This window comes from Portunus trituberculatus, chromosome 31, assembly GCF_017591435.1.
Source record: "Portunus trituberculatus isolate SZX2019 chromosome 31, ASM1759143v1, whole genome shotgun sequence".
NCBI lineage: Eukaryota > Metazoa > Arthropoda > Malacostraca > Decapoda > Portunidae > Portunus > Portunus trituberculatus.
In genome coordinates this window covers 21,333,931-21,348,387 of record NC_059285.1, presented here as the reverse complement: position 1 = coordinate 21,348,387, position 14,457 = coordinate 21,333,931, and the positions used below count along the sequence as shown (strand labels likewise).

Sequence of the window (14,457 nt, the reverse complement as noted above, 5' to 3'; positions counted from 1 at the left end):
CACTCAGTCAACCACTCTTCCATTCGCTCCTTCACACCTACCGACTAAACCACTTACCCACTTGCTCGCTCGCTCACTTATTCTCATATTTAAATGCATACTCACTCGAATACTTTTCTCACGAACTCCCTTGTACATTAATGCATCTAATCATTAGTCACTCACTCACATGTTTATAATCTGGCTGCCATTTCCTCACTCATTCACTCACTCATACATGTACTCACTGGTTTGTTCATTCACTTTTTTTCCTTTACTCGTTCACTTTTACTTGCACCTACTCACGTCACTTATATTCATTCAATCATTCACTCACTGACTTATTCATTAGTTCATAGGTTTAAAGCCTGACTGACTCATTCACTTTCTCGCTGAATGATTCATTCACTGTCTCACTTTAACTCAATCTCTAACTCGTTTTCTCATACAATATCATTCATTCGCTCATTCAGAATATATATATATATATATATATATATATATATATATATATATATATATATATATATATATATATATATATATATTGTTTATGTATGCGCATAGAGTGGCAGTTCTGAAAGTTTGGTTGTGTTCGCATACGTCAATTCAACCCTTTTATAGTTTATAACTGAGATTTTACAAAACATATTGTATGAAAACACATATATTCGCATAAAATAAGTTATATAATACCATGTACACATAAAATTTTAAGTTTTTTTTTTCAATATTAGGCGAACATGTTACACAGCGTAGTCGTAGTCGCAGTGACAAATCGAACAATTTCCAACCCGCGCCACGCGGCTGTAGTTGAATCTCAGGTGCTGGTCTTGTCACTCTTATGTGAAAATGCAGCGAAGTGAACGCTTGCAATACATGGGAGAAGAGGAGAGGTTGCTTCTCGTGGACCTGATTCGCGAAAACAGAGCTGTTCTCCTCAGCAGAGCCACTGACGCCCGAAGTATACCGCTTAAGGCTCGCACATGGGAGAAAGTCGCGAAGTCCCTTGCTGCTAGTGGTCTGGGGCCACAGAGAACAGTGAAGCAGGCGAAGAAGATATGGGAGAACATGAGATCAAGGTTAGTATACTGGTTTTAAAACGTTGTTTGGTGATTAGCAAACTTACTTTACCGTACTCCTAGGAAGTTGTTTGAGATGCAAAATCAGTGAAATGGCAGTGTTATCAGGTTACATTATTGTTACTGTTAGTTATTATTTACGTATAGGAAATTTCTGTGTGAGTATTTGGTACATATAGTAATGGTTCTCATTGTAGTTTATTAATGAATACCTTCGTAAAACATTAAGAGTAACTTATTACTATACAACAGGTCTGTGATGTTTTGAGGGGAGACAGTTTCTGTGAGGTTAGGTTTATTTAGGTTATATTACATTGAATTGAATTAGGCTTGATTAAGTTTGGTTAGGTTGGTCTGTGAGTATTACGTAGTATAATTTAACCTAACCTAACCTCACCTCACAAAAGCCGTATAGGGCAGGATAGATTTGGTTAGGTACAATTAGGTTAGGTTTGGTTAGGTTACTTTAGTTTAGGTTAGGTTACATTAGATTGAATTTGTTTAGGTTTGCTTAGGTTTATTTAGATTTATCTGATTTATATACCTAACTTAATCTAACCTAAACCTAACCTAACCTAATCAATCCTATCCTATCCTATCCAAAGGTGACTAAACCTCATGAAAGCCATTCCTCACTTGAAAACATCACAGACATGCTGACCACTAGTTTCTCTATACTCTTTCATGGTTCCTTTAATTATTAGAGGGGAAGTGTTATTGTATTGTTTTATCTTAAAATTTATTTGTTCTTGTTTTTCTTCACAACAACAACAGCATTTACAATATTTCTTTTATTTTTGTGTATGTAGATTTTATAGATGATACTGTATCAGTATGAAATTATGGTATACTATCTTTCCTGTACTGTGCAGTGCAGAAAAATAAATGAGACAACTGTATGAAATTACAACATGGTGAGCATTGTAACACTCCAAGTACATGCACACACTCAGTTTGGTTTGGTTAGCTCAGGTTCATAAGTGGTAAAATGAGGTGAATAAAGAATGAGGCTATTGCCAACAGTGTACGCTAATCCTATGAGTATATGTAACTTGTTTATGCCTAATGATGTGAAATAATTTCAGGGCCAAGAAATTTGCAAGCGATGAAAAGAAAAACTTGTTGAAAACAGGAGGTGATCCTCCCTGGCAAAGCCAGATCCTGTGATGCCTACGGGAGGAAGTGTTAGTGCACCTCTTGCTTCTACCTCATCAGGAACAACAACTTTGCAATACAGCCCTACCATCGACATTACATCCTTTCCTGTAACCTCTGTGGAGGTTCGCGGAAATGTGGTGTCAACGCACAGCTCCTCCAACAATTGTACACCCCTTTTGACAACTGCTCTTGCTTCACCTGCATGCAGTACTCCTCTTCCTTCCACCTCTGGTTTAGCATCACTACCAGCAACTTTTCCTAGTGAAATTCCTCCAATAAAATCTTCCACTGCTAAAGGAAAAGTGAGTGCAAAAAAGTTTCAATTAAAGAAAAGGCAAATGGAAGACAGTGCTGGTAGCAAAGAGGCGTATGCAATGGTATCAAAGTTTCAAAAGGAGGAACATGATATTGTAATGCAAATACACAAAACTTAGAAACTAAAAAAATTGGAAGGGGAATATTTAAGGCAAAAAATGCAAATGATGACTTCCTTGTATGCACGAGCTGGAGACACACTTGAAGATGTGCGGGCAGTGGCAGCTTCACTTGTCGATTTCATGGACAATTTTAGGAAGGATCAGTCATAAGTATATTTAGTTATGTTGCTCAAGCTCAAGATCCAAAATTTCTTTACTTACCCTGTTTGGTTCAATAACTTAATTCCCAGTAGTTTGTGATAGTATCAGTATGATTTTTTTGCAATAGTATATGTACCTACTCATGTGATACAAGACTGTGATCTATGATAGAATTAATTCCCAGTATTGTAGTGCCTAGTTTGTGATAGTATCTGTATGTCTTTTGCAATAGTATATGTATTCAAGTGATACAAGACTGTGATCTATGATAGAATTAATTCCAAGTATTCTAGTGCCTAGTTTGTGATAGTATCAGTATATATGTAGATTTTTCAAACATTTTCAGATAATCTTTGCTTCATTAGTTATATGATCATGAAAGATTTTTTTTCCGAAATAAGACATACATTCATCTGATTTATGAATGTACCACAGAGGGAAAGGCCATTGAAACCTATTTTCTTCACAATATGTATATTTGTTTACATTGTTTAATAAATTACTATACAGTTAACCACAGAAGTTTTAATAGACACACACACACACACACACACAAAACTACAGTATATATATATATATATATATATATATATATATATATATATATATATATATATATATATATATATATATATATTTTTTTTTTTTTTTTTTTTTTTTTTTTTGTCCTATAGCAGTAAAATATGATTAATATGGTGATAAGACATGATTCTACTTCTGCAACAGATTCAGTGCACACTCCTTGCTCAGTCTGAATCGTACAAGGAGTTCTTCCTCAGCGAGGTCTTCAAATGGATTGCTGTGATCCCGAATGACTCTTCTTCTCAGCCTCACTCTAACCCTCTCCTCCATCCTCCGCATATTTTGCAACTGAAGCCAGTGATGACCATTCTCCATGTTGACTCTAGGGAATAAAAACAGACAATAAGATTTAGGTTTGGACCTATTCTACATATTTACCCAAATCAAACCTAGCATAACTATTTAACCAAACCTAACCTAACCTAATCTAACATATCTTTATGTAATCTAACCTAACCTAACTTTATTTAACCAAACCTAACCTAATCTAACATAACCTAGCTCTATTTAACCAAACAAACCCTAACCTAACCTATCCTTATGTAACCTAACCAAACCTAACTTTATTTAATCAAACCTAACCTATTCTAACCCAACCTAATTTTATTGAACCAAACCAAACCGAACCTAACCTATCCTTATGTTATCTAACCTAACCTAACCTAACTTTATTTAACAAAATCTAACCTAACCTAACCTTTCATTCTGTAATCTGACCTAACCTAACCTTTCCTTATGTAATCTAACCTAATCTATCATTATGTAATCTAACCTAACCTAACACTGCTCAATAAAACCTTCACCCATGTATCAAGAACAGTTAGTATAATATGTAGGACCAACTTTTAGGTCAATTCTGAAAGACGCCCTATTCTGCATATTTACCGATTTTATAGCATTCTATTTCCTTGTCAACATAAAGCTATGTGATGAAATTGTGGGACTACAATACTGTATGGGGCATGTATCCCATATTTCCTTCGTTGTTGTAATTCCCCACCATCTCAAAATAATATGTATCATATTTGACACTTAAATAAGTTATCAGTACCTCAAAATTAGTAGTTTTGTCTCCACTTTACTCTGTTTCTTAGTATCCCAATACAATTCATATTAAGTTGTATTTACTGCCCAAAGAAAGAACTAATAAGTCATGGCACTTACCAGTCAGCGGTGAAGAGTTGTTGTAACAGGCTACGAAGATCTTGTATGATCCTATGAGCCCTGGAGAGATGCCTGTCAGATTCTCACAAGCGTTGCAGTTGTTATAGTCTTCTTGAGGAAGGCACAGGTGAGGCAAAGCACTGCTGTTGCCGGGTTTGTTGACATTCTTCTTTTCTTCATTGTATCCATATGGTGTTTGTAAAAGTCACTGGAACTTGCCTCGCGTTTAAATTGTTGGTTACTATAGCGAGAAAGAGGCCGTAAAATACTTGCTAATTCGTTTCTGATTATATCTGTAAGATATTTATTTGATTTTATCTGTTATTTCATTATAGGGTAGCATGTAAGGCATGCCATCCCTTCCCTTGCCACTCACCCTTAAATTTCCAATGAACACACACACACACACACACGTGTGTGTGTTGCCTCACTAATTATAGATAGTTATCGCACATGTACAATATACATATATCTCTATGATATACTTACAACTCAAGTTGGATACAAGGGAGCTTGAACGGGGTCACAGGTGGATGAAGTAAATATGTACTGTACTAGAGTACATTATTGGTAGTGTGTGTGTGTGTGTGTGTGTGTGTGTGTGTGTGTGTGTGTGTGTGTGTGTTTATTTACCTATAGTTGTGCTGTACAGCATGGCACATTAGCCTGTCTCCATATCTATAGCTATGCATATAGCTTGTCTTTAAAGATGTGTATGGTGGCTGCAGTAACCACCCTTTCACTTATTTCACTTAAGCTATTCCAGATGTCCACTGTTCTGTGTGTGTGTGTGTGTGTGTGTGTGTGTGTGTGTGTACTTTCTTTATTTATAATGTACTTTGGTAAATTACATGTCACCTACTTAGTTAAATATTTTCAAATTGGTTCAAATAAGCCAAATTACAGATTATATATATATATATATATATATATATATATATATATATATATATATATATATATATATATATATATATATATATACAAACTCCATTAATTCGGCTCTTAATACTCTCAAAAGGCCAGAAATCCAGATTTTTAAGGCCAAAAAATAAAACCAATTAAAATCAGGAAAAAAATAATTAAAGTTTCACAGAATATGTTTTTTGCATTTGAATTCTTTATTTTCTTTCATTTATATGGAAATACAGAACAGTGTTTGATATGCATAATTTATGTACTGAAAAGAGATAAAACAGTATGCTGAAAATATGTAATATTCCTGTGTTTTGTAACTGTTGTGATTGGTGTTTTTTGTTGGCGTTGGGTACTGCACAGTAAGAAAGTAATATGCGTACGTACTGTACCTGTTTGGTGCTCTACACATGGATTACTTCTGCATATTAATGGTAAATACAAACACAATGTTTTTGTAAGTCATATTTTTTATTTATTTGCCAATTTTGAGAGCAATGATTTTTTTTTTTAAGTGTTATCCAGAAATCTGGAATTCTCATGAAAGGAAAACACATATCTAAGCAAGTTTAATAAGTTCATTGGAAATTATAAACATAAACAATTACCAAAACAACAGGCCTAGATTTTAGAATGGAAGCTATGTTACAAATATAGCAGAAGCAGGCAAGCATAAGCAAACAAATATAACGCCGGTTTATACTGATTTGTACAGGTCTCAACCAAATCAAGTATACTACGATCCACATGTTAAACACCAGTACTTACCTGTCATGATCTTTAGGAAAGCGATAGAAGACCAAGTGTGGGTGGGTGCCCTTTGTCCTGCGACAAAATTAACACATGGATGCCCCACTCTAGTGTTCATTTTTGCGGATTTCTTGAGAACATGCGGCGTGTAACCTGTCATTGCTGTGGGCCCTCTTGTTTGAGTGTTGACACATGTAAACATGCAGACGGATCAACGGTGCTGATCTTGATCTTAAGCTGCAACAGCAGCGCCATCGCGTGAGTGAACCGCAAACAAGAAGAGTTACCAGTTTGCATAGGCTACACGGTAAATTGACGCTTTCCAGTCTTGTTTATTTATATAGTCTTTGGTGGCAAGTAAGGGTTCCTCAAAGGAATCGGTATTTAAAACTACGAATTTTTCAAGTAAGGGCCCTCAATTTTTTTAAAACTACGGCTGTTAGACCAGTGAGGGCTTGGAAAACATCATTATAAAGAATTTTAATTGAAGACATGAAACAGTCAGAGGGAGGAGGAGAGGGAGGAAAAAGCCCAAAATCACAGAATCATCAAAGGTGGAGTTATTAGCAAAGGTTTGAGAGAAAAGTTCAGCTTTTAGAAACAGAAGAGATGGAAGAGGTGCCATCATGATGAAATAAAGGAGGGAAAGATGAAGAAATGAAGTTATTGGAGATGTTTTTGGCTAGATGCCAGAAGTCACGAGGGGAGTTTGAGATTGATAGATTTTGACATTTTCTACTTATGAAGGAGTGGTTGGCAAGTTGAAGAATAGACTTGGCATGATTCCAGGCAGAAATATAAAGTGCATGAGATTCAGGAGATAAAAGGCTCAAGTACCTTTTGTGGGCAACCTCTTTATCATGTATAACACGAGAACAGGCTGAGTTATACAAAGGTTTAGATGGTTTAGGTTGAGAAAAAGAATAAGGAATGTACGCCTCCATGCCAGACACTATCACCTATGTTATGCGTTCAGCACGAAGAGATGGGTCTCTGACACGGAAACAGTAATCATTCCAGGGAAAATCAGCATAATACCTCCTCTGGTCCCCCAAACTGGCAGAGGCAAAACGCCAGACGCACCTCCGCTTTGGGGGATCCTGAGGAGGATAGGAGCAATAGCACAAGATACAGAAATGAGATTGTGATCGGAGGAGCCCAACGGAGATGAAAGGGTGACAGCATAAGCAGAAGGGTTAGAGGTGAGGAAAAGATCAAGAATGTTGGGCGTGTCTCCAAGACGGTCAGGAATACGAGTAGGGTGTTGCACCAGTTGCTCTAGGTCATGGAGGATAGCAAAGTTGAAGGCTAGTTCACCAGGATGGTCAGTGAAGGAGAGGAAAGCCAAAGCTGGTGGTGAACATTGAAATCTCCAAGAATGGAAATCTCTGCGAAAGGGTAGAGGGACAGAATGTGCTCCACTTTGGAAGTTAAATAGTCAAAGAATTTACTATAGTCAGAGGAGTTAGGGAGAGATAGACAGCACAGATAAATTTAGTTAGAGAGTGACTGTTGAGTCAAAGCCAGATGGTGGAAAACTCGGAAGATTCAAGAGCGTGGGCAGGAGAGCAAGTTAAGTCGTTGCGCACATAGACGCAACATCCAGCTTTGGAATGAAAATGAGAATAGAGAAAGTAGGAGGGAACAGAGAAGGGGCTACTGTCAGTTGCCTCAGACAGCTGTGTTTCGGTGAGGAAAAGAAGATGAGGTTTAGTAGAGGAGAGGTGGTGTTCCACAGATTGAAAATTAGATTTAAGACCGCGAATGTTGCAGAAGTTAATGAAGAAAAAGTTGAGGGAGGCGTCAAGACATTTGGGGTCGTTCTCAAGAGAGGAGTCTGACCTGGGGACATTTCTGGTCCCCTCCCCAGAAGGGGACTCTGAGGCTGGGTTTAGAGTCGCCATTTTTTTATTTTGAATTTTAAGTGAAGGGTGTATGTGTGGCAAGTGCATGTAGTTTTACGTGAAGGAAAGTTGCCTTTAGAGGTAGGCTGTGACTGGCCCGTTGAGTTATGAGACACACAACGAGATCATAACTAGCTTTAATGGAAGATTCACAGCACACCCTAAATTAGTGCTATTAGACCTCGCTGGGAGTAAATTATTGTTTCGGTAGGTGTCACTTCAACACAATGCAGCACAGAAATAAACAAGAGAGGCTCCCTCAACACCACAGCGAGCTCTTAGAGACTTTGAGTAAAGCTGGCGTGCGTGAGTCTGGAGGACAGAGGGCCACACACAGCCCCTCACAGCTGCTCTGGTAAGGCACCAGCCTCTCAGCTCCTGTTGACAACAATGACGAAGCTCTATATATATCACATACACAGTATGGTAACACATACAAGGCCTAAATGAATCAATAATCACATAAATTTATACATAGCAACATTTCACCAACCTGTTGACAACATTGACGAGGTTCTTTATAAATACTTGTACCATCCAAAACACGGGTGAGTCACTTATAGGGGATTTGATTCTCTTCCCTGGGTAACACAATATATATATATATATATATATATATATATATATATATATATATATATATATATATATATATATAATATACTCGTAGATATACAGGCAACCCCGCTTAACGAAGGGGTTACGTTCCTAAAAAAAACCCTCGTTAAGCGAATTTTCATTAAGCGAACCAATTGTAACAAGCTTCCACTGAGAATAAACAAAGTGAGAGTGCATCATAGTACAGTAAAGGGTTTAATGAAAGTAAATCTTATGAATTTAAACATTCAAGTAGTTTAATTTAAAATTAAGTCATTATAATGTACACTATACTCAAACCACGCTATGGAGTCACTTTGGGTATATAAGTATATAAGTTCTTTCTCTCGGCTGTGTATTGGTCCACCACGATTCGTGACGCTTTCTTCCATCTTGCTGGGTGGGTGGCCAGGTGATGAATGAATGACCCTGACCTACCTTAATCCCCGACCACTGACCTGCCTGCCTTCCCAGACCAACCTGACAACCCCGCAAAATAGCGTTGCCACGTGTCGTGCTATTCATGTATGTATACTAATTGTTATTATCTATATTACAATACTACAGTGCATTCATAACACTACAAACCCTCATTGAATCTAAAAAAAAGTATTTAATGGGAAATGAAACATACGAATAATTAGTAAATAGGTGACTCATGACACGAAGTGATATGTGTTGGGGCTGATTTGGCATAGTGGCAAGCAGGGAATTTACGGCAGCGTCCACACCCAAAGTGACTCCATAGCGTAGTAGTAGTATAATGTATGTATGTAAGTAACTTTATAATGTTGATGATCTTAAATTTATGAAGGGAGGGAGAGTGGAGCGGGAAATACGCTAGCTGGCAACCTGTGAAATAAAAACATAGGACACATTATTGTACCGCATACAAAACTTATGTACCACATTTCCACAAGGCTTTCCATTTTATCCATTACAGAGTCATGAGTTCAAATGGTTCTTTTAGCTTGGAAGGAAGATATGATCTCACCAGCCTTCATAATAGAGTCTACTGACTTGAAAATGGTAGACAGTAGATGGAGTCAAGCCATGGGGGGAAGCAATGCTATTAGTTTTTTCGCCTCTCTCGTGTCTGTGAATAATATCCAGGTTCACTTTGAGAGAAAGAGACTTCCTGGTCTTCTTAGCAACGCTAGGCGACATTGCAGAGCGTTTTGGTGGCATGTAGTTCGAGGGAAGACGAGCTGCTGCTGACGCTGTTATTGTTTTGAACTAGGGGAGTGAGTGGTGTGCGTTTTGTCCACGAGAGGTGCTGGTGTATTCAAAAGCCTGTCTGCTTGCGCGATACGGCGGGGCTTTCAAATTTGGAAAAAATTAACTCGATGAAGGTCGTTAAAGCGAGTTTGATGTTCGTAATCCGAACAGTTGGTAATAAAAATAATACCTTCACTGTAACAAAAATCGTTGTGTCAACTTTTGTTATACAGGAGGGATTATATATATATATATATATATATATATATATATATATATATATATATATATATATATATATATATATATATATATATATATATATATATATATATATATATATATATATATATATATATATATATATATATATATATTAGTCTAAGGTGATTTTCACTAATACAATGGCCATATCGAATTATTATATTTCTTGGTATAGTTGGCTGGACTACATTTTATATTTCTTGATGAAATGAGTGACATGATTGATATGCGAGGTGTTCTTGTATCATGTGTGTATTTGTGAATTGTCAGTGTAGAAGGTTTTGAAGTATAAGAAAGTGCATGTGTGTACAGCGTATATGAGTGAATGTGGTAATTGTAATATATAGAGAAAAGTATATAAAAGAAAGAAAACGAGTTTATAATAGTTTGTCTTAGAAGTATTAAAAGAGTGGGTACACATAACAGAACATGTGGAATGAGGTGGAATGGATGACTGAGATGATCCACTACAATACCCTTTCCCTAGCTTCGAGGCGGTAGGGAGAAGCGAACTCTCCGTGTCTTGTGCAGAGGTTCTTTCAGTACGGTGTCGCCGGGCTGGACAGCAGGAACAGTGGCGAAGCGGACTCGCCATGTCTTATGTGGAAGTTTTTCCAGGGCAGCGTCGGGCTGAACGGCAGGAACAGCGCCGGAGTCAAGAGGAGAGAAGGAGGAGCGGGCGGCAACACTGTGGGAGAGTTCGTCTGCGGGCGCGTCGGTGCAGTGTATGTCGGTCGTGTACTGGGCGACATAATCCAGGTGGCGGAGTTGGCGTGGGGTGCATGGAGCCTTGTTCCTCAGGAACGCAGTGGTGAGAGGCTCGTGGTCGGTGTATACGTTGAAGCGACGGCCCTCGAGGAATTACTGGAACCGTTTGATGGTCTTGTAGATGGCGAGAAGTTCGCGGTCGTAGGCACTATATTTACATTCTGCTTTGGTGAACTTCTTTGAGGAGAACGCGATGGCCTTCCATGTACCGTTCACGAGCTGTTGGAGAACCGCGCCTGAACCGGTATCGCTCGCGTCGCAGGCGAGGGAGACTTCTGCATCCGTGGCTGCGTCGGCGAGAGCATGTTTGGCTGCGAGGAACGCAGCGGTAGTGTCGGTAGTCCAGGTGAGGGAGACAGACTGGCCACGCTTGGCGGGCTTGATCATGGCGTGTAGAGGCTGCAGCAGGAGCGAGCAGTGTGGGATAAAGCGGTGATAATAATTAACCATGCCCAGGAACTGCTTGAGCTGGCGCTGGTTAGTCGGCTTCGGAAACTGCTGTATAGCGTCACACTTCGAGGAGAGTGGAGTGATGCCTGCTGGAGAGACGGTGTGGCCGAGAAAGGTGAGTGAGAAGACACCAAACTCGGACTTGTCTGCGTTGATCTGGACGCCGTAGTCGCGCAAGCGTGTGAAAACTTGCTGGAAATGCTGGTGGTGTGAGGTTGCGTCTGGGGTCGCGATGAGTACGTCGTCTATGTAGGCGAAGTAGTAGGGCAAGCCACGGAGTACTTCATCAATGAAGCGCTGAAATGTCTGGGCTGAGTTGCGTAACCCAAACGGCATCCTAACTTATTCAAACAGACCAAAGGGCGTGATGAGAGCCGTCTTCGGTACGTCGTCAGGGTGCACAGGAATCTGGTGGAAGGCCTTGATGAGGTCGATGCGGGAGAAGACTGAAGAACCAGCGAGCTGTGAGGAGAACTCTTGAATGTGGGGCACTGGGTATCTGTCTTCCTTGGTGCGTGAGTTGAGAGCACGGTAGTCTCCACAAGGCCTGATGTCACCATTCTTCTTCTCTACGATGTGAAGACCAGATGACCAGTTGCTGCTGCTGGGCCTGATGATACCTTGGCGCATCAGAGACTCGAACTCGGCCTTGGCTTGACGGTAGCGTTCAGGAGCTAAACGACGGGCCTTGGCGTGAACTGGAGGTCCTGTAGTCTCGATGTGATGCGTGACGTGGTGCTTGTTAGGTAATTCCGCTGAGTAGGGCTGCGTCAGCGTGGGGAACGACCTGAGAAGCGTAGCAAACTGGTGGTCCTTCTGGATGACGGTGAGATGCGTGCTGTCACCTGATGCTGGTTGAGCAGAGGAGGAGATGGAGGTGAGTGGGTCGATGAGCCTCCGTCCTTTTACATCCACGAGAAGGTTGTAGTGTGCTAACAGGTCCGCACCGATGATGGCTTGAGAAACTTCCCCAACGTAGAAAGTCCAGTCAAAGGAGCGGCGGAGACCGAGGTTGACAAGCACTTTGCGTCGCGAGTAGAAAGGAATCTTGGTTCCGTTGGCGGCCTAGAGGTGCAGGATGGGAGGAAGGTCTCGTTGCGGCGCCTTGGCGGGGAGAATACTGATATCTGGGTCAATATCAATGAGGAAGCGTATGCCAGAGTGGTAGTCACGAATGCGTAGCAACATAGAAGGTTGTTGGCGGGCAGAGTGCTGCATCATTGCTCGCCTTTAGAGTTTGACGACTTGGTGCAGGGAGCGGTGCACTTGAGAGCTTTCTCGCCAAACTTCTGGTCATACCAGCACAACTCAGGACTGCTGGAGCGGGAACGGTGCTAGCGACGGCGAAGACTGACCGACCGAGAACGTGGGCGGTCTCGATGCTGCTGCTTGACCTGAGTAACTTCAGTAGTGAGCTGAGAAACGAGCTCGGTGAAGTGAGTCATCTGGCTGCTGTGAGACGAGCCAGACGAGCCATGTAGTCGTCTGCGAGCGTAGCAATGGCGTCGGGGTGTTGCCCTTATATATATATATATATATATATATATATATATATATATATATATATATATATATATATATATATATATATATATATATATATATATATATATATATATATATATATATATATATATATCTCAATAGTGGGCGATAAAGTTTATCCATGTTTTGTAAATTATTACAATATGACCTAACTCCATTTTGAGTACAAAACTTCGATATTTGTCTTTTTTATCTTTTTTATTTTTCATTGCCGCTTTTGAACATAATACAAGCCGTAAATTCTTCATTTTGTCCTTTCTCCCTTCATCCCCATAAGAGCTTGGAGTCGGTAATGCTGGGGTCACATCAAAGTTTTTATTTTTACCACGACGTCCCCGACCGTCGTAGGAGGGCTGTCGCCGGCAGCAATGACATCATTTTAACGGCTTTTGGCCTGTTGTAAGATGTCGTGAGTCAAGCCGTACATTAACGCGGCGATATCGTGCGATGTCGTAATATGTCCTTGCTATCACACGACATCGTAAAAGCATTACGACAATCGAGCACTGCATTCGATTGTCGGGAAGAGAATCACGACAAGCACGAAGACGTAGGATGACATGCGATGATGTTATAGAGAGATACGATGTCGTACGTGCTGCTAACGACATCGTTCTACATCGAATGAGTCAAAGATCGTTAAATTACTGAGTTTTGACTGGTTTTTGAGCATATGTTTGGCAGTAAAGCACGAAAACGTTGTCGTTAGAATCGTCGTGACCAGTGATTCGTCGTGACCAGTGTTACCGCTCGTGCGTTGTCCCCAGTTAAAAAAAAAAAAAAAAATTTACCCACCGAAGACGATGGGACAGAGAAAGAGCATGATTGGAATAATGTCCCATCGTCGTCGCAAGATTTATTTGGGACATCCTTAGACATCGCAAACCCATTGGATATGAGAATGGAGGGGTCTCCCTTGACACCAGAAGTGAACATCTTTCTTCAGACCCTCACGAAGATGGACATCGTCCGTTTTGCATATCCTTCTTGCTCTGAAATGCTCCCAATCGTTACGACAGTCGTATACAATCGCAGAAAGCTGGTGTGTTCGACTGTCAGGAGCGCCGTAGTAAAAAAAAAAAATGCTGTAATGTGACCCCAGCATAAGCAGGGTTTAGAGCATAAGAGCATAAGAAAATGAGTGAAGTTGTAAGAAGCTATCAGCCCTACACGTGCAGTCCCTGTATCAACATATTTACCTAATTCCACTATCATCCTCATACAAAAACTTTTCTTTTCTTCTTTCAAAACTCCTTATTGACTCAGCACTAACAACATGATTACTGAGTCCGTTCTATTCATCTACCACTCTATCAGAAAGCCAGTCCCTTTCCATTTCTTTCTTAATCTGAATTTCTCAAGCTTGAATCCATTATTTCGGGTTCTATCCTGGCCGCTTTTCCTAAGAACTTTGTTCATGTTGTCTTTGTTATAACCTTTATATACTCAAGTACTTCTATCACCTCTCCTCATAACCTACATCTTTAATGCTGGGATCACACT

General features: G+C 39.9%; 1 protein-coding gene across 1 annotated transcript; it reads left to right on the top strand.

Annotated features, from left to right (window-relative positions):
* The first annotated feature begins 787 nt into the window (after positions 1-787).
* On the top strand, positions 788-3,311 carry LOC123511324 (myb/SANT-like DNA-binding domain-containing protein 3). Its single transcript, XM_045267107.1, has 2 exons — positions 788-1,061; positions 2,147-3,311. The coding sequence occupies exons 1-2, from the start codon at positions 832-834 to the stop codon at positions 2,226-2,228; spliced, it is 312 nt and encodes a 103-aa protein (XP_045123042.1). The 5' UTR covers positions 788-831; the 3' UTR covers positions 2,229-3,311.
* The last annotated feature ends 11,146 nt before the right edge of the window (positions 3,312-14,457 follow it).